This window comes from Rhododendron vialii, chromosome 1a (assembly GCF_030253575.1).
Source record: "Rhododendron vialii isolate Sample 1 chromosome 1a, ASM3025357v1".
Classification (NCBI taxonomy): domain Eukaryota; kingdom Viridiplantae; phylum Streptophyta; class Magnoliopsida; order Ericales; family Ericaceae; genus Rhododendron; species Rhododendron vialii.
The window spans coordinates 25250649-25272445 of NC_080557.1; the positions used below are offsets into that span (position 1 = coordinate 25250649).

At 40.3% G+C, this 21797-nt stretch overlaps 1 protein-coding gene across 3 annotated transcripts in view; it reads left to right on the top strand.

The window, feature by feature from the left end:
* The window catches only part of LOC131318470 (uncharacterized), a 44822-nt gene extending 37192 nt beyond the window's left edge, over positions 1 to 7630 (top strand). For 2 of the 3 annotated variants that reach the window (XM_058348295.1, XM_058348285.1), the window contains one exon: positions 7189 to 7630. In XM_058348295.1, the coding sequence (XP_058204278.1) occupies positions 7189 to 7441 (253 nt within the window). In that variant the 3' untranslated portion in view covers positions 7442 to 7630. Of the gene's footprint in view, positions 1 to 7096 lie in introns of all 3 variants that reach the window. The other variant, XM_058348277.1, reaches the window with a different exon arrangement.
* Positions 7631 to 21797: the final 14167 nt, after the last annotated feature.

Here is a 21797-nt window from a genome sequence, read left to right on the forward strand (position 1 = left end):
AGTTCGGCGTACCCTATGCAATCCTTTCAGATAACGGCTCCCAATTTGTTGCAGCAGCCATCAAGACCTTTTACAAGAAGCATCATATTACGATCCACAACTCGTCCGTTGCCTACCCACAAGGCAATGGCCAAGCCGAAGCCTCCAACAAGACCATCGCTCGGGGGCTGAAGCGATGCTTGGATCGGAAGCTCGAATTGTGGGTCGAAGAGCTCCCTTATGTTTGCTGGTCCTATCGTACCACACCTCGACGTTCCACTGGCCGCACTCCATTCTCAATGGCTTATGGCATGGAAGTTGTGCTCCCCTTATCCACTTTGATTCCGACGGCTCGGGAGGAGAATTTCAACCAGGTGGATAATAATGCTCATGTGGGTGCTGAGCTAGATTTTGCTAAAGAACCTCAGGATATATGCCAATCTTCGGCATGCAGCCTACCAACAGGAAGTTGCTAGGGGCTACAACAAGAATGTTCAAGCTCAGCCGTTCAACATCGGCGACTTGGTCCTTCGGATGGTTGTTGAAGCCAACAAGTTAACCAAGCTCAAGGATCCCTATGAAGGCCCCTACTGAGTAGTCGAGAAGATCGGCCATGGCATTTACAAACTTACGAAGATGGATGGGACACAGATTGCTAACCCCTGGAATGCCTAAAAACTTAGGAAGTTTCATGGACAGCCTCGGCGTCCTCCTCTCCTCTGTTGTTTTGTTCTTTATTTTGTTTTTGCTCAGATTGTTAGCCTTCGGGTATCTACTTAATGAAAGTATCCCCCTTTTCTTACTGTTTCTTTTAATTATTATTTGGTTTGCTGGGTATACCATCTAGCCCGCGTTACATACTTCAGGAACAGGCACTTTTACTCAGTAGTCCTTTGTTCGGGATATTGGATTGCCTTCAGGCTTTGGTACTTTCACCTAGTTCTCCGTCTTTAAGGGAACTAGCTCGCCTTCGGCAAAGGCACTTTTACCAATTCATTTACATCCAGCATATTTTTCTTCCCTTCAGATATGGCAAAATTCTTGTAGCCTCGGGAGTTGCATATGGCAAAATTCTCATAGCCTTTTTATCTTCGGAATCTCCCGTGCACTGGGGCTCGGGGTTCTTTGTTCTTTTACCCATTCTTCTACCTTACTGAATTCCCGCTTTATCTGCGGCAATCCACTAAGGCAGGGGGCTATTATATGGGTATATTCCGAACAAAAGAACTTGGGAAATTTCTGATCTTTTCACATTTTTTGGTTAAAACAAGCAATCAAGATTACAACGAGTAGACATACTTGTGCAAAATTTTCACACTTTCATTAAACGAATAAACTGGGGCATGGCTGGTGGTGCATCGTTCGGTGCCATCCCCAACAAGCATTCATAAAAATACCGAGGCATGGCAGTGGTAGATCGTTCGGTGCCACCATCAAAAGCTGTATTAATTACATACTACGGTACGGCTAAGGCCAATCGTTCGGCGTTGACCGTTTGAACAAACGTGTTCAAATTCCAAAAAAAAAAAAAGGACAAATCCCTTAATTCTAAACCTCGAGAGGTGGAGTAGTAGAGAGAGGCTGTGCTGAGATGTCTGAGGAAGCCTGGACTTCTGTAGCTTCGTTTAGATCGGCAATTTGTTCTTCAGCTCCGGTACCGACAGATGCTAGTTGTGGTACTTCAACTAAGATCATTCTCTCATCATCGGACTCAACCCCTGTACTGTCCAGGCCTCTATTATATCCAAGCATAAAGCTCTCCTTGTGTTGCGCTTCTTTCATCTCGGCCTGGGCTTCCAGGAGTTCATCGGCCGCATCCTTGTCGGCTTGGAAATAACCCTGATTGTAACGTTCAAGCAGCTCCTTCTCCATCTCAGTTTTCATCTCTTCTCTCCCTAGAGCTTTCCCCTCGGCTAGTCCTTCGTCCTTGCCCTCAGATCTGGTTCGTTCAGCCGAGTCTTGCAGCCCCTTGATGGTTGTTGAGGTTTGTAATTTGAATCTCCAAAGATTGGCGTGTGGCTTCGGATAACTCTAAGCTCTTTTTATAGTCTTTGGCCATGCTTTGGTTATGTTCCACTGACTGCTGCAGCAATTTTGTCTTCTTGTCGTGCTCGGTGAGGTAACATTGGGCGCTCATGATGGACTGAGTAGCCTATATTCAAAACAAGTTAACATTATCCGAGGGAAAAAGAGCAGGCAAACTTGAAATTCATTACAAGTATGGAAAATTAACTTACCCTTCTGCCGTAAAAGTAGTAGTCACTGAGAGCTTCCTTCAAAGACAAGGGGCTTTGGATATCCCTTGGCAAAGCAAGCCCGGATCATAGAGTAAAGGCAAGTGATGGATCCTCCTTCAAACTATCCGATTTCACGATTTACTTTTTTCCGAGAGTGATGAAGTTCGGGATCCAGGGGGTGTTGAAATCCGAAGCTACGTCTTTCCCCAATTTTCCATACTTGAAATTCATTACAATAATGGAAAATTAACTTACCCTTCTGACGTAAAAGTAGTAGTCACTGAGAGCTTCCTTCGAAGACAAGGGGCTTTGGATATCCCTCGGCAAAGCAAGCCCGGATTGTAGAGTAAAGGCAAGTGATGGATCCTCCTTCAAACTATCCAATTTTAGGATTTGCTTTTTTCCGAGAGTGATGAAGTTCGGGATCCAGGGGGTGTTAAAATCCAAAGCTACGTCTTTGCCCAATTCTCTCTCTCTTTCTTGCTCTTTTTTCTTCTCTCTTTTGTTCCCACTGAAAATGCCGCCCAATTTCGGGCGCCTTGAAGGTGGTCTTAGCCCTCTTGCTGGCTGGCACGCCCTTCGGGGAGCTGGGGGCTATGGGAGGTCATTTTTGAGATTGATAGGGAGGTGGAACCTTTTGGCTCGGTGCAGATCCCGAGGCCCCCCTGGAGTTCCGAATTTCTTTAGTTCAGCTTTTTCTCTCCCCTTCTCTTCCAACTTCTTCTGCAAAATGGCCTTCATGCTTCGAGGGGGCATCTCTTGTCCCTCTTCTTCTGGCAGAGTTTCTTCGTCAATTGGAAGTCGTAAAACCCCACGAAGAGGTTTGTCTTTACTCGAAAGACGTTCTTCGAAAAGCTCGGTTGGATCTACTTGTGGAAACTACTTCTCACCCTCGTCAGATGCTTTTCCTCGGATCCGGCCCTCGTAATTTGGCTCGTACATGAGAATTGTTAGGGCGTCCCTTTCTTCTCTCGGGATCATGAGGAGAGCCGAAGCTAAACCACAACCATTTGCTGCCCTTAAGAGGTCTTTGTTGATCTTCGAAGTATCTGCCGAGCATAGAAAGAGGAAAATCATAAAAACAACAGCAATTCCACTTATGCGAAAATAAACATGACAAGTGTGAAATAATGAAAGCGAACATGTGATTTATTCTTACTTGGTGTTCCCCTACGAGTTACAACCTCGAATTGCCCATATTTGTACAGAGGAAACTGATAATTACCCCGAACCTCGAACGTAGTCCGAGGCCCATTTCTCTGAATCATACATACCTCAGGAATGATCTTTTCTACATCTTCCTTCGGGAGCACAAGTAATAACGGGAATATTTGGTACTTCGTGACATCATATAGTTCTCAAAAAGATGGTGGGCCTAAGGGGGAACATCTTCGCTTCAGCGAGCTTTATCACCGAGTGAATATTGCGATAAGAGTTAACACTTAGTTGGCACAGAGTAAGCATGAAATGATATAGGATCTCTCTCAAAATCATATGCATCGGGAATCGAAGTCCTCCCTCGGTTATAGCCATCAAAGGGACCGTGATATGTTCATCTCTAAATCGTATTCGGTTATTGTTGATGGGCGATATTACGACGTCGTCAGGGATATCGTAGGCCCTTCGGAAAAGGGCAATGCCCTCTTGGTCCTCGAAACAATCCCAGTACGGGCAGGGGTCTTTTCCCGTTTGGTCAGGGATTGCGTCAGGGTCCTAGGGGACAATTTTTCTCCTCTTCCTCGGCGCTTGGGAAGAAGATTCACTGACAGCGCTGGTCCCCTCCTCTACTCGGCTCAACAAAGCTGCGGGCGTCTCTCTATCAGCTGCATCCCTTTCGGATTCGCCTTGGTTAGCTCCTTCGTTGATCTCATCTTCCTCCTCCTCGTTCAGTACTTCTCCACCTTTATCCAAAGGTTCTTCATCGAGGTCGATTATGTCACTGTCCTGTCCCATTGTTCGGAGGGGAATTACCCTGGCTGGGTAATCGATCCCATCTATTCCTTCAGGCTCCTTCCCGCTTCCCCCGACACAGTATTCCCGAGCGAGATGCCTAATTGCTTCAGCGATCTCGGGCTCAAATCTTTGAAGATGAGAGGAATCGCTCTTCACCGAGCGGTACAACTCTCCCGAAGAAGTTGATTGTGATGACTCCATACCTAAAACACAAGTGCAGAGGGATAAGACTGTTAGCAAATTGCATGGTCAGAACTCCTAAAGTGCTTATGTTCGGTGTTCTAATCTTATCGAGTGTTCACTAACGATCTCAAGTTCTCCCGAGTGACGATTTGTCAGACGACGATTCCGAGCGTGGGGTTCTACCGTGTAACGAAATTGACAATGGGGTACCGCTCGGATTTCCTACGTGACTCGAAAGAATGAAACCCTAAGATTTGTTCGGTGAGTTCATTTGGTAATAATTTTTGATGTCTTCACTCAGAAGAACACTGGTTGAGATGGTTTTGGTCTTCGGAAGAACATGGGTTTAAGATGTACATAAGTTCGAAAGAATACATGAACATTATCAACATGTTCTACAGTACCCAGAAGGGGAACCAGTCTAAACGAGAGGAGAAAACCCAGTTTTTTGGGTTGAAACGTGCGTATAAACTATCAAAATGCAGTGAACAAAGTGGAGAATCAAGAAATACCTGAAAACCAAGAAAAATCTGTGATCAAATGCTTCAAATCTTCAGATTTTTGGCAGTTTTCTGGTGTTGAATGTCGCTGTGCAGATGAAATGATCGAAAGAATAAGAGAAAAAGTGATTTTCTCTCTCTATCTCTCGCCTTTTATACCTAGGGCAAAATTTGAAGCGATTCAGAGCCCCCAACCATTGGATTTGAGCGGGAGATTGATGTGTCGTTCGATGATGGACGCGTGGTGACTAATGGGATGCGTCGTACCATTACCCAATAACAACGTGACGCGTGGCACAATTTGAAATCGGCGGTTACAGAAGCATTAAATGCAAACCCTAATCTCAGTGGGTTTGAAGGTCGGAATGTAGGAATTGTTTGGAAACAACTGTTTTATTTATCCTTTGTTCGGCCACTAGCTTTCAACTCCTCCTTCCCAACCAAACATGAGAAGCAGAAGTTGAGGGGCTATTGTAGTGGGCGGAAATATCCGAAGGTTCAAAAGGATAAAAAGGGTAATGCTAATATGGAACCATTGTTCGTCGTGTCTTGACATGTCACTTTAGGTTTCTCCTGAAGGATAAGCGAATCCTGGGCATCTAATCAAGCTTTAGGGTGGTTTTTTGAATGTTGTAGAACTCGTTACGTTCGGTAGTCATCCTTATCATTCGTTGTAATCTTCTGTCAATGGATCTATCTTTGTTTGGTAAGGGGGACTCTGTTCGGTGACATGCCCGCTCATTCTTTACATTTGGAGACCGTTGTTGTGGAACCTTCTAGAAGCTTCTGATGATACGCGAGTTGTCTTCTCTAATAATCGAAGTGACATCTCTGGTTGACGTGACTTGTGTGACATTGACAAACGTGGCTCTGCAATCCCCAAGAAGCGGCGTTCATTAAATGCTCCTGACATGTGACGTCATCTGAGCGTGGCAATGCGCGTGAGAAGCAAAACCGACTTGTTCAGCACTCTACATCTTTGCCTATAAATAGAGGACTACCCCTTCTAGGGCAAAAATCTGATCCTCTAAAAGAAAAACTACACTCTTCTCTCTCCTAGCAAAATTCTTACTAAAACTTCTTTCTTTCTTTCTTCTGCACTTACTGATTAGTCCGTCGGAGCTTCTTCCCAGAGGAACACCCCCCTCCGGTTCTACAGGTATACGAAGATCGATGCTGCTCTTCTACAGTTCAACAAGCGGAGAGAGGTTCAAGAAGGTCACGGAGAGATCAACCCCCCACAGCCTTTATTCATCTTCTTCTTTGAATCTAACCTATTCATCCCTTGTACTAAAAATTGGACTAAACCATTGATATTGTAGAATTTGACGAGTATTACATCCCTACCAAAATTCAAGTCGATCAAAAAATGAAAACCTCATAGTCAAATGGAATTTATTGGGAAGTAAATTTTTAAATTTTCATTTTATCATTCATTTTAACAAGAATTATATCACTGAGTTATTGATGTCTAATCAACTTGGTTTTTTACAAAGATGCTCTATTTAATGATTAATACATTATGAACGGCTTGGATTAGATTTTAGTGGCAAAAGGGTATTTTCCTCTTATATTTTCTTCAAAATTCTGTTAATATTGATGGAAAACATGACGGCAGGGGTGTGTCTGCACATTTCACAAATCATAGGGTGTTATGTGCTTACTTTTGAACCATAAAAAGGTGTATCCACAGATGGCTCAAACTACAGGGGTCAAAGTGGAATTTGCCTTAAAACTTTGGTAAACCAATCCCAGTAGAAGCTCCAAGTGTGGGAGAGAGACTTGCAAATTTGTGGACAAAAGAGTTGTTTCTGAGCCCTCTGCTGAGTATCTTTACGTGGTAGGAAAAAAAAAAGTACCAGAGGGTCAGAGACTATGATGCCCGCAAGTAAATGCCTCACTAAGTTCTAATTTTTATTGGTTATAAAGTTTCTCTTCATAGAGAAGTTTAACAATTAAGAATTGTGACAAATTAAGACTTGCCCTATTATCATGTATTATATTCCTTAAAAACTTTTCTTCCTTGATTTAGAACTACCTGGATTATGGATTCCTGCATCTCTGTAAAACTGAACGGATGTGATAGGTTTTTATCGTGTATATACGTATATAGATATATACATACACAACAGGGGTCGGTTCTAGAGACAACCCGTACCCTACATATAAATATATGTGCATATGTATTTATATTTATATTTGTGTAGTGATTTCTTTCTTACAAAATTCATTGGGGATTTACAGGCACAAGAAATTGGAAAGGCAGGGAGCAAATTCCTTCAAGAGGAGCTAAAAATGAAGCATGTATATGACTACATGTTTCATCTGTTGTACAGATATGGAAAGCTTTTGAAATATCAACCAACTATACCCGAGGGAGCTGCGGAAATGTGTTTAGAATCAATGGCATGCGGTGGAAGAGGATTGGAGAAGACGTACATGTTCGACTCCATGGTGAAGGGTCCCTCAGATTCGAGCCCGTGCATCATGCCTGAACCCTTTGATTCTACTACTCTACAAGCTTTTATTGAGCGAAAAGCAAACCTAACAAAGCAAGTTGAGGAGTGGGAAGTAGGTGAAACTAAGTGAGAAATTTATAAATATGTGAACATGGATGCATTCAATTCTCAAAATAAATATGATAAAAAACAGAAATTGTACAAAGAATTTCGTGGTTGTGGCATCTTTCAAATTCTGAGCTACAATGTGTTTTGAGTTCAAATCATTCTATACGCTAAAAATCATAAAGTTCATTATAGAATCTTTGTTTGTAGACCATTAATCTTTTCTGAATAGTTTTGCGCCTAATTTTGTTTTTAAAGGTAAATTAAGTCTAAGTGTCCCGACATTCGTATTCTCATTTCTTATTTGGCATCCATAAAATTGGGGCCCTCTGTCCCGGATTACTGGTTGGGAGGAAAGTTTTTGCTTTCAGTTGTTTATAACTTTATTACTGGAGATAAGATTCTACATAAGATAACACCAAAACTTATGCATGCACTTTGAAATTAGGAGACCTTTCAAGGGATAATTTGGTTGGAAAATACGACTAGGAAAATCTATGGTATCCCTCTCTCATGTTGTGACTAGTGGCGGAGATAGAATTTTGCACCGAGAAGGACTTGTTCATTATATCGTGTAATTTTTATAGCATAATTATGTATTCTACATGATATTATAGTATTTTTTGTCGACAAATGCAACGTTACTATGTGCTTATTTTCATCTATGAAAGAAATTGAGAAAAGTTTACATGAAAATGTAAAATACCTTTAGGCTTCATTTGTTTGGGCGTAAAACATTTCACTTTGAAACAAACGGAGCCTTAATTTCTAACTAGGTTGACTCAATATTTTTTAGATTTTTTGAGATTACGTACTATGCTAATTATCAGTATAATTTAGGGAAAAAATCGAAATGGTCCTTGTAGTTTAGTGTTTGTGTCAACTTGGTCCCTGCAGTTTGAATTGGCTCGATTTACACTCTGTAGTTTTCATTTTGTTCCAACTTGGTCCAATTACTAACTGTCGTTAGACTTTGTTAACCCCAGACACGAATTGTTACGCCCCGAATTTTGAAAACGTTAAATAGACAATTTCATTGAAAATCTAAGTAGAGTCTTGCTCAGTATTACATCATAATTCTCACAAGAATACTTTTATTCAACGGCTCAGTATTACATCATACTAGGGTTCATATCTACTGCTCCGTCTGCTCCTCTATCCTCGGCTCCGAAAGTCTCCAAGGTGTAGAGTTCTCCCTGTTCATCTACAAAGTCTGACACATTATACCAGTGTCGCCACTAGTATAATATGTCAGGGTCACCAAAGGTAACACTATGTGCTACGAAAGCTCAGCAGAACAATCCCATATCCACTAACCCATAACTTACACATAATAGGGCATAGAATCAGTGAGATCCACATAGTACATGCGTATTTAAAACAATTAACAATGACACATCCACATTCACTATTCAATTAATGTTGGTGTTCGTGATTTCTAAGTTTCTCCTACGCAATATCTCATAAACCGTGTCTCCATTTTCCACTTTTCATTTTCCAAATCAACATTCCAAAATCATTTTTACACATCCAACCTCGGTTCCGCTGCGTCGATCTCCCGAGTATCCCATAATGGTTCTGGCGCGCCGGGTTCCCATTGGCACACAAAATATTGAATTTGGCGTTGGCTCCTCTCCACGGATAACCAATCCATAATTCAAAACCCTCGGTTCTGCCGCTCCGGGTTCCCGAGTATCCCACAATGGTTCCGCCGCCCCGGGTTCCCATTTGGGTTTTCGAAAATCATTAAAACAATTGTGTTGGCTCCTCTCCACGGATAACCAAACCACAATACATCCCTCGGTTCTGCCGCTCCGGGTTCCCGAGTATACCACAATGGTTCCGCCGCTCCGGGTTCCCATTGGGTTTTCGAAAAGCACACCCACACCACACAATAGGCAAGTCCGGCCACATTGCGATTTCAAAACTACACTTTGTTTTTAACACACCCTAGGTGTCATGTTTCTACTTTTTCGATTTATGTGTCTCGTTTTCATGCAACGACTCCGCGATAGACTTTTCACATACGTAATCATAAATCATTCATTATAATCTTGAAACTAAACTAGCAAGATCATCCAACTCTATATTACTAATCATGCTCAAATCACCACTTAAAGCATAACGCCACATGTATGGACGCCTTTGGAGTGAAAATCACTTATGCTGTATCACTCAACAAATAATACAAACAATTCACGTATACATGCTCATACTTTCATTAGCAAAAATAAGTTTGTTGACTATCATGCATTCCAAACATTATAAGTGACAGATAACCTTATCTACTTAGAAAAAAATGGTTCAGGATATTCTATTTTATGCCTTGAACTAGAGAGTAAGGGCATTCTACTTTCCAACATACGGTTCTATGCTATACGTGGGTTTAGTGAATAAGGGATTCTACGTATACTTAGAGTAAGGGGTTAAGGAAAATCTACCGTTCTTCTTGGCGGTTGGTCGGTTTTGAGAATCGGTTGTCGGTTTTGCGAATCGGCGGCGTAAAGGCTCCGAATTTCAAAAGGAAGAGAAATGTATTTTCACTTCCTAGAAACAATTTTGCTAACTAAACTAGGCTACTTTAAAGGTCTAGGGGTGGTTTTTGGAGGTGGTTTGGTGGTGGCTCTCAAGAACTTCAAGAAACTTAAAGAAACTTGAACTTTGGAACTAAGAAAGCTTAGAAATTCTAGAGAGAAGTGAGAGCAAAGAGTTAAGGTGTGAGAATGACTTGAAGTGAGCTTGCTATTTATAGGCCAAGGGCTCTCCCTCTCCCTCTCCCTCTCTCACCCGAATATCTCTCTCTCTCATATCTTTGATTTTTTTCTTCCTTTTGTCATGTCAAGGCATGGCTTGGTGGGTAGGTTGAAGGGTAGTGTACAAGTAACCATCAATGGAAGACTAGATTTTGTACTTTGGGTAGATTTTAGGAAGATTTGATGGAGAAGGAAAGGATGGTTCAAAGATTGGGTTGGAAAGTGTATATATATATCTATGTATAAGTACACTTTAAGTACTATGTGATCTAGTCTAGGAAAGAGTAAGGCTTTCAAGTGTCAATCTAGAGAAGATATGGTCAAGATTCTTAGAATATAATAAGCTAAGAAGTACATATATCTATATATAAACATATAGGAGTACCTAAAAATCTTAGGACAATATCTTTGGAGGTCAATGGCAAGTCTAGGTTTTCTATTATCCATGGGGTAAAAATTCCCCTAATATTTATTATCCAATGGGCAAAGGTTAGGAGTATGGTCTAGGATTCCTTAGAAATATAATAATGGCTATGAGGTACATATACCTATATATAAATATATAGGTGTACTTAGCAAATCTAGAAAAAATAACTTTACAAGGTACATGTACTTATATATAGGGTTATTTGTGTACCTAGGAAATCTAGTAAAATACCTTATAAGGTACATGTATCTAGATATAACCTTTATAAGGTACATGTACTTATATATAAGGTTATTTGTGCACCTAGGAAATCTAGTAAAATACCTTATAAGGTACATATATCTATATATAACCATATATGTGTACTTGAAAAATCTAGGAAATTGACTTTGGTGAAAAACCTAGATTTAGGGCTACAAGTCTAGGTTTGTCCAATGGATAAAAGTTTTTCGAACATTTATTATCCGATGGGTAGAGAGATAATAATGTAGAATAAGGTTTGAAATGACAAGTCATGGAATATAATATGATTACTTCATAAGATCCAAGGGTTTAATTAGGGTTTGGAGGGGTTCACAAGGCTCAAAGATGGTCAAAAAGGTCCATCTATGGTTAAGAGATTTTAACTAGGTGAATTGGTAGTTCGGTTCTTCCAACTAATCGGTTGAAAACTAATTCTACTTGCCACGTAGGATTTTTAGTCAAGAAATATAAATTTTAAGGACTAAAATTTAATTATGACGGTTTTGTAGTAATTTAAAAGGAATTTTAAAAGCAAATCCAAGTATTTAAAAATAAAATTCAAATATTTAGTGAAATTTTTGTTTACCAAAAATCAAGGTCGTTACACTAATGGGCCCATTTTTTAGGGTTAAAATCGTAATTTGTCATTCTCCTCTTACTCTAATATACCTCTAAGCCAAAACACAGAGTCTCATTGTTCCATTCACCATTTTTTCACGGCTTCCATTCTCTATTTGTCGCTCCTGGGATTTTACCTTCGACCGAAACGTGTCTCATTCGCCTTCGGGGGGAAGGAGTGAGAGGGATTATGGCCAAAATAAGTTATTCGATTTCTATGGATTGCGATGTGGTTCTTGAAAAAAAAAAGAACAAAATGAGGAGTTTTATATTCTATAAAAGGGATTCGGATATTTTTGAAAAATGTTTGAATTTTAGAAAATGAAGTGGGTTTTATTTTAAAAAGAACCGAGCTTTCATCAAGCTGCCTACATATCTCTAGGTAAAGGAGAATCAGGTCCGGCCATAGTTCGAGCCATAAAAGGGGTTTAGAAAAAAACTTAGAGTCTCCATCGGGTAAAGAGTTTAGGTGTGCCTTATCACCTCTTGAATATCGGAAGAATAATTCAATTATTTTAGAAAAAAGAACACAGGCCAGAGAACCCGATTTTTAGAAAAAATTGACTCCATTTTGCTTTTTAGGAAAAGGTTTTAGGTCTGCGAGGTTAGAGAAGAAAGGGTTCGGTAATTTTCACTAGAAAATGGACCCATTTGTGTCTGAAGTTAACGGAGGCTAACGACAGTTAGTAATTGGACCAAGTTGAAATAAAATGGAAACTACAGAGTGGGGACCATGTTGATCAAATTACACATAATACTAGAAGTTGACATGTTGACACAAACATTAAACTACAAAGATCATTAAACTATTGAGTCAATTCAAACTGTAGGGACCATGTTGACACAAACATTAAACTACAAAGATCATTTCAATTTTTTCCCCTAAAATTTATGATCAAATTACACATAATACTAGAAGTTGACATTTTGCTGATACTAAGGAGTTGAAGACAAGCTTTTGATTCGAGGATTTTTTGGTAACCAGGGTAGTAAATCTCAATTACAAGTACTAATGGATAGAGTTCAAAATTCTAGAGTTATGAATTACGCCATATGAGCTTTTGGTCAACCAATCCTGTACACTAGATTTTGCTGCCTTTAGGCCTTTAATTATAGGCGAATTTGCACTTACACCCTCTGTACTTTGCTCAATTGCAAAGACACCCCTTTTACTCTATTTTTAGCCACTTACACCCTTTGTACTTTGAAGATTTCCATAAAGAAGATTTACAACGCTCAATCTCACGCGTCGCTTTACTCGTTCTGCTCCGCTCCGCTCCGCTAAGGCATCTGGCCTTCTTTCTAGAACTCTTTAGTATCTCTTCATACTTAACATATGAGCCACAATTCTAACATTCACGGCTCTGCACAATCTCGTCCGTCCATTTCAGCAATCAATGGTTGACATTGCTTTTCAATTGTGACCAATAACAATTATTTTTTACCGGTCAAAATTGACTTCTAATCCGAACCGTCCAAAAATACTTTGGACGCGTGGGCCGAAGGCCCAAGCGTTCCGTAATTGAGAGGTGCGGGGGGCTACGTCCGCCGGGGTATGATACAGTATCGTACAAGAGTATTTTTGGGACATAGGCCAAATCCGGTTAGGGTTAGAATAGAGTAGTTATAAATACTCTACGTTGTAAACTCTATTTTATACTGTGATAATAAAGAACAACAATCGCTTTCACTCCCCTGGACGTACCCAGTTTTGGGAAACCATGTATATCTCTATGTTGATTTCTTTACTGTTTATACTCGTTGATCGTGCATGTGTGTGTGTTGATCCTAACAGTGAAGAATTTATTCACGACTCCTCCGTGAATAAGTTTCTCTTTTACTACATACACATCCATTATTTTGATTAGTCATTTTAAATTTTGTTTCTACAGCTGTACAAATTCTTCTTCAGTCTTCTCACAGTATGTTAGATCATCTACGTCAAATTAATTTTATCATTCTGATAAAAAAAGTATTTAATCTAATCACTCATTCTCGATCAAGGTTTTTTTTTATCGCAATCAACATGAGGTTCTCCTGTAATATACTTATGCTCAAAACTAAGGCTTGATAGGTTACATACATTATCAAAAGTGAAATAGAAAATACAGCTACCATAAGTTTTTAACAAGAAGTAGTTGTTCACTCCTCTTCAGCAGGTTAAACATATTCTTATCTTACTATCAAGATTGCCAATGAGAAGGAAGAAAGCATGCAGACTAGGAACTATCTTAAGGCAATCTAGTTGGGATAGTAGTCAAGGCCTGAGAATCAAGGATTTGTTCTTTTCTAAAGCAAAAATGTTACGTGCACAACACCACAGGAGACACGATGTAATGACCCTGATTTTTGATAAATTATAAAATTTCGTTAAATATTTAAATTTATTTTAATTACTAGAAATTTGCTTTTAAGATTCCTTTTAATTTCTAATAATCCGTCATAATTAGATTTGAGACTTATAAAATTATATCTTTTCGCACCGGACAATTTAGTTCTTTTCATAAAGACAAGTATGCTTATAGAAGTACTTGTGTATTTTCCTAATGAGTAAAATAAAATCTTTAAATTATATTTCTTGGCTAGAAATCCTACTTGGCAAGTAGAATTAGCTGAACCTAAGTACCTAAGTACCAATTCAACCTAGTTACATTTTCCTAAGTACCAATTCAACCTAGTTACATTTCCCTAATCCTAGATGAACCTTTTAACCATCATTGAACCTTATGAACCTTTCCAAACCCTAATTGAACCCTTTGAGACCTAGGGAAGTAATCATTATACTTCATGACTAGTCATTTCAAGACCTTACTTATCATCATTACTTTCTAGCCATTGGATAATAGTTCTTGGGGTAATTTTTATCCTTTGAGTAATAGAAATAAGCCTTCCTATTCTCTAGAAAATAGTGCTACCATGGACTTGTCTAATCAAGACCAAGACCAAGACCAAGTTTGTTCTTCCAAACAACCATGATTATGTATTGTCACATTAAGTAGCCCATAACTGATTTTGAAAATGATTTTGAAAATGTTGATTTGGTAAATGAAAGGTGAAACCAGTGACACAGTCTATGAAATGTCGCGTAGGAGAAACTCAAAAAATCACGGACACCAACGTTAATGGATAGTGAATGTGGATGTGTCATTGTTAACTGTTTTATCAATTATGTATGTACTATGTAATTTATTGTTTGTAAGTTAAGGGTTAGTGGGTATGGATTATTCTATTGAGCTCCTGTAGCTCATGGTGTTACCTTTGGTGACCCTGACATATTATACTGGGGGCGATGCTAGTATAATGTGTCAGACTTTGTAGATGAACAGGGTGAGTTGTACACCTTGGAGGCTTTTGGAGCCGAAGAGCTAACTAGGATGGAAGAGCAGGCAGAGCTGTAGTTAGGAACTTTAGTTTCCTTCCTTTTGTGTAATTATGGGGATTATGATGTAATAATGAGCCAGACTCTATTTAGATTTTCAATAAAATTGTCTATTTAACATTCCCAAAATTAGGGGTGTTACAACTTGGTATCAAAGCTCTAGGTTCAAAACATCGGCCATGGGTAGAATGGGTAGACCATTAAATAGTTTGACCGCTGCACCAACGTGAAATAAGTTTAAGTTCACCATCCCAAATTAGGTGAAATTTTGACAGCAGAATCTTCAGATTGAAGCAAGGAGTAGAAATTGGCAGTACCATCGAGCTGGGAATTCCCGAACAATTGAATGATGACTTAAATCAAGGATCGAATGTGGAACTTAGAAACTCGAAAGTTTTCTCTTGTAGTTGGTAAACCTTTGTCTTAAAACATTACTAATTGAGGTTTAAACTCTTTCCTTGTAGATGAACCACTTAGTCAACCTGTTAGCTGGAGCTCGCCAGCTCAAAAATGCCATAGAAACTTTGACAACCCAATTGGTGGAGGATCCCAATTACATTCCGCTGTACTCGCAGAAATATGAGATTTCAAGAGAGTGCAGCAGAATACCCCTATTCCCGTTGAAGAGGACCCCTGGTGTAACGCCCCGAATTTTGGGTACGTTAAGATGACAATTTTATTGATAAAATCTGTAACGCCCTGAATTTTGGGTACGTTAAAAGGACATTTTATTCATAAAATCAAATGGAGTCTGGCTCGTTTATTACAACAAAACTCTCTCAAGAGTTCAATATTTACATAAACGGAGGGGAATTCTAGGGTTCTTAACTACAGCTCCTCAGCTCCTCTATTCTTGCCAGCTCCTCAGCTCCAAAGCCTCCACGGTGATCTGCTAACCCTGATCATCTATAAAGTCTGACACATTATACCAGCGTCGCCACCGATATAATATGTCAGGGTCACCAAAAAGGCAACACTGTGAGCTACAAAGCTCAGCAGAGTAATCCCATACCCGCTAACCCATAACTTATAAACAAAACTATAGTACAACATCAATTTCCACATGATAAGTATATACACAGTTTAATCAATGACACATCCACATTCATTAATCATCTATCGTTGGTGTCCAAGAGTTTCGTGTTTCTCCTACGTGACTCATCGTAGACTGTGTCAACCATTTCATTTACAAAACAACCTTTCAAAAATCATTTGCATTGGCTCCGTACCGCGGATAACCAAGCTGCACAACCTTTAAAATCATTTGCATTGGCTCCGTACCGCGGATAACCAAGCTACACACCCAACCTTTTTAAAATCATTTGCATTGGCTCCGTACCGCGGATAACCAAGCTACACACCCAACCTTGGTTCCGCCGCGCCGGGTTCCCAAGTATCCTCACAATGGTTCCGCCGTGCCGGGTTCCCATTGGCACACAAAAATATTTGCATTGGCTCCGTACCGCGGATAACCAAGCTACACACCCAACCTTGGTTCCGCCGCGCCGGGTTCCCAAGTATCCTCACAATGGTTCCGCCGCGCCGGGTTCCCATTGGCACACAAAAATATTTGCATTGGCTCCGTACTGCGGATAACCAAGCATACACACCCAACCTTGGTTCCGCCGCGCCGGGTTCCCAAGTATCCTCACAATGGTTCCGCCGCGCCGGGTTCCCATTGGCACACAAAAATATTTGCATTGGCTCCGTACCGCGGATAACCAAGCATACACACCCAACCTTGGTTCCGCCGCGCCGGGTTCCCAAGTATCCTCACAATGGTTCCGCCGCGCCGGGTTCCCATTGGCACACAAAAATATTTGCATTGGCTCCATACCGCGGATAACCAAGCATACACACCCAACCTTGGTTCCGCTGCGCTGGGTTCCCAAGTATCCTCACAATGGTTCCGCCGCGCCGGGTTCCCATTGGCACACAACCTCACAATGGTTCCGTTTTTCCCGGATCCCATTGGAACACACACAAAACACACACCACACAATGGGCTACCACGTCCGGCCACATTGTGGTTTTCACAATCCACGCAATGGGCTACCAAGTCCGGCCACATTACGAGTTTTCATACACACAACGGGCTACCAAGTCCGGCCACGTTGCGGTTTTCAAAACAGTTCAACCTTTTTAAATGTTTCTTTCACACACGCACACAACTCACATAATGCTACCCAAAACTGGTCATTATGTTGTTTCAAAAATATTTCCTTCCTCGGAAAACATTTCTTTTAATTAACCACACCCTAGGTGTCATATTTCTACTTTCTCGATTCTCGTGTCTCGTTACATGCAAAGACTCCGCGGTAGGACAACAATAAGCATGAACTATTCTAACAAGATCATTCAATTCTATATTACTCATCACGCTCATTTATTACTTATAGCATAACGCCACATATACGGACACCTTTGGAGTGTATCACTTATGCTTTATTCAAAGCACAACGCCACATGTACGGACGTCTTTAGAGTGAAATCACTTATGCTTAGTCACACCACAAGTAATACAAGCAACTTATATATACATACTCATAATCATCTTAAAGATCAAAATACGAATACTTAAAGCGAATAGGTAACAACAACGTTATACTTGAGTAAGTAAGTAAATAGGAAGTAAGTAAGGATTTCCATACCGTTCTAACATATGGTTCTATACGTAGAGTTAGGGTCAAGGGGTTCTACCTTACTTCTTGGCGGTAGTTGGCTACGGAAAGTACGTCGGTGGTCGGGCGGAGTAACTTCCTACGGTATGCTTCCGGTAGCTTCGAAAGAGAAAGGTTTCTCTCGAAACTTCTACTTGACTATTACTACTACTACTTTTGGATCGAGAGGGTGGTCGAGTGGCGGTTTAGTGGCGGCTTAGGTTGAGTTTCTTGAAGAACTCAAGAACTACTCAAGAACATGAAGAACAAAAGAAAGAACAAAGAAAGAACATAATTTTTCTAGAGAGAGAAGTTGCTAGGTGAAGGTGTGAGTTGAATGGCAAACATGGGGTGCTATTTATAGGCAAAACTCTTGGGCTCTCCCTCCCTCTCATGGCCGGCCCTCTCTCTCTCTCTAAATCCTCCATGGATTTGCTCCATTAAGTCATCAAATCAACCTTTCAACCAAGTCATAGCTTGTCCAATCCAAATCTTAGGTGTAAGGCTATGTAATCAACTAAGATCTTAGGCTTTTTAGGTGAATCTAGGTAATTATAATCTAGGTTTAGCTTGTAGTCAAGATCTAAGGCTAATAAAGGCTAGGATTGTCATAATGGTCCATCATAGGTTGTCATTAGGCATAAAAAGACTTAGGCCTATATAGGTAGCTTGCAAGGCTACGTTAGTCCTTGGATTTGGTTTTTGAGAGATTTGTTGGAAGGATAGGAGACAATGGTACAAGATTTGGGTACTAAACAAATATGGTAGTACAAATGGGGAGTTAAGTTTGGTTAGGGAAAAGATTCTCCAAGGATGAACAAAGATCAAGGAAAGATCAAGCATGGTACAACCAACCTTCCTTTCTCCTTCCTCCTCTCTCTCTCTCTCTCTCTCTCTCTCTCTCTCTCTCTCTCTCTCTCTCTCTCGGGTCTCTCTCTCTCTCTCTCTCTCTGTCTCTCTCTCTCTCTCAAGTACACACACACACACACACACATATATATATATATATACACATATAAAAGTACAAGTAACAATAAACAATGGGTACCTTTGGTACTAGGGTCAAGGAAACTTAAAGGCTAAGATTTCCAAATAAATAAGCACATGACTCTTTAAATAAATAAACTAGGGTACTTTGGAAAATCTTAGGCCTTAAAGGCTACAAAGGCTAATAAGTACTTTCAAATTAAAATATGGTTACTTCATCACATGGGTTTTTAAGAAAAAAGACTAGTTAAAAGAATAACTCTTTTACCCAATGGATAATAAATACCCTAACTTTTATTATCCAATGGACAATGACAACTAGGGAACTTTTATAGTAAAATAATCAAGGAGTACTTTTAAGCATGTGACAAAAGCCCTATATTAAATATAGGTGTGGTACCAAGTACCCCAATTAAATAAAAAGGCTAGGATTCTCCCCATTTAAATAAAGTACAAGTCAAATCAACTTTATTGGAAGGTTCCTTTGTCACATCGGTACTTTATTTGGTCAAAAACTCTATTACCCAAGGGTTACTAACTTCCCTAACGGTTATTACCCAATGGATAATAATTCTCCTTGCGGTTAATAACCTTTGGACAAAAGAGTACAAGTACCATTTATTTTAAAATAAGATCTTGAAAGACTACATGTACTTTTAAACTAAAAAGTTTATTATCCAATGGACAAAAATTACCCTTGTGGTTATTAACCAATGGATAATGGAGGGGTGGGAGAATCCCCAATAAACAAGGAATAAATGTACTTTGCACATGTTTATAAACCCATTAAAATATTATATCTAGTACTTACCAAAAATATTTTAATAGGAGGCCTATTGTCCAATGGACAAAGATTACCCTAACCATTATGGACCAATGGGTAAGGCAAAGGTTCAAAAGATCCAAAAGATTCATCGAGTAACTAGGTAAGTTGGTTGCTCAGTTCCTCCAAGTAGTCGGTTGGAAATTAACTAAATTGGTCAAGTAGGGTTTCTAGTCGAGACCAAAATTTAACTACGATGAAAATTAACAAGAAATCATATAGCCACGTAAGAGAAAAATAAGTAATTCAAATAAAATTCAAATACTTAACGAAATTTTTACTGACCAAAATTCAGGGTCGTTACACCTGGTTTCCTAAAATGTTTCCCATCCTGTATGCTTCTTCTGTGCCCTACCCCCAATGCAAAACTTTGAGGTTGGTGATGAGGAGTAAGAAAGTGGTGACGAGGGGGACACCAATGAGATGACCAAGGAAGAAAACCTAATAGATGAAGGGAATCTCGAAGAGAACGAGGCTCCATAAGACCCGTGAAAGCCAAAGATACTACTTAGGCACACCTAGAATAAATCTAGTAACCATTGTAATCCTTCGGGATGTAGGATGTCGAAAATCAGGATCACCGTTGGCTATTTTTCCTAGATTGTATTCGTGTTATGCTTGTTAATAAAAAGGCTTATTTCAGTTACTACTTATTCTTATATGTTGCTTTTAATACTTGATCCCTATTCATGTACATAATTATCTTTGTGCCTACCTATACTTCACACTGCTAAGTCTAAAATATAATTCTCCTTATTATTATAGATGTCGAGCGTGCGACAAGGAAGATGCCCACCCTTCACCCCACGAGTCCTGGCCGCCTATCGGCCATTACTGACAACTTGTAGGAACGTGTAGTAGGAGTATGTAAAATCGTTTCAACTGGTATTTGCCATTATAGTGGAACTCTATGCTTATGATTGTATCTTTCTGCTTATCTATGAAAATCTTGCTTATATTAAAGATTACTGTTGCTTACTACTTGATAAACTACTTTCGACTTTTGAAAGAAACACCATTTCCAAAAAGAAAATTGTTTAAGAAGACTAAAACCTCCCCCTTACGATTTTTCCCTCGTAGATGGTGAATATGCGCCACGGATTAGGATACAAAAACGGAGAATCCTCTAATGCAAACCCCGACCTAACCCAAATCATGCAAGCGTTCATAACCGCCTTGAACGCCAACCGCCAAAACCAAAACCATAATGACGGACCCATGAACCGAACTCAAGCAATGAACAAGTTCTGCAAACGCCGACCCCCGACTTTTCACGGAGACACCGACCCCGTCGTGGCCGAGACATGGCTAAATGAAGTCAAAATGATTCTCAGAACCTTTGGGATTACCCAGGACGGAGACCGTGTGGCCCTAGCCACTTACCAATTGAAAGGAGAGGCCCGCTATTGGTGGGACCTGATGGAGGCAACCCATACCATAGCCACCATGACCTTTGCCGAGTTCGAAACTCTATTTCTCGACAAGTACTTTCCCATGCCCTTTTGCCTAGCCAAGGAATAGGACTTCCTGAATCTGAAGCAAGGAACGATGACCGTTACCCAATACGTGGCCAAATATGAGGAACTGTCCCGATATGCCTTAACCTCCATACCAATCGAGGACAAGAAGGCAAAAAGGTTCGAGTAGGGACTAACAACTGCTCGGAGGGCTGTGGTGGCTCAAGCTTTTACCACCTATGCCGAAGTTGTGAAGTGTGCACTCCGACTAGAGAGTGAGGAGACCGACTTCAAAACCCGGTGGAGGAAGGCGAATAATAGCACCGGTGGACCAATCCGAACCCAACCACCCAACCACAACCGTGGACCTTACCCCACAAAACCCTTTAACCCGCCTCAAGGGAACCAACCCTGGAGGACTGCTACACTAGGACGTGGTGAACCGCAGAGAGATGGCCAGAACATAGCGATAGTTTAGTGTTTCAACTACCAGGCTATGGACCACTACAAGTGCGAATGCCCCCAACCTCAAAGAGAAAAGAATGGGAGCTTTGGATATCAGAGAGCTCAACAACCTGGACAGGCCGCTTTTGTGAAGCAAAATCCTGAAGGCCCATCACAGCAATAGAATGGGCAAAACAAGGGAAAGCAGCCCATGGGAACCCAACAAGGCACTAGAGGGCGTATCTTTGCACTGCAGACCGAAGAACAGGAGCAGAATCCCTCTGTGATCTATGGTACGCTACTATTATATAGTACCTGAGTACAAGCTTTGTTTGATTCTGGAGCATCGCATTTATATTTACTGCCTGCGTAACTGCTCTAGCACTAGAAACAGAACCCCTAAGTACAAACGTGAAAGTAACGTCACCATTGGAGGGGAGTATAGCTGTAACAGCCCTGATTTTTGGAAGGTAAAAATTTCGTTAAATATTTGAATTTTATTTGAATTACTTATTTTTACTTTCAGTAATCCGTCGTAATTAGATTCTAGTCCTTCGGGGCCAATCGAATTAGATTCCAACCGACTTCTT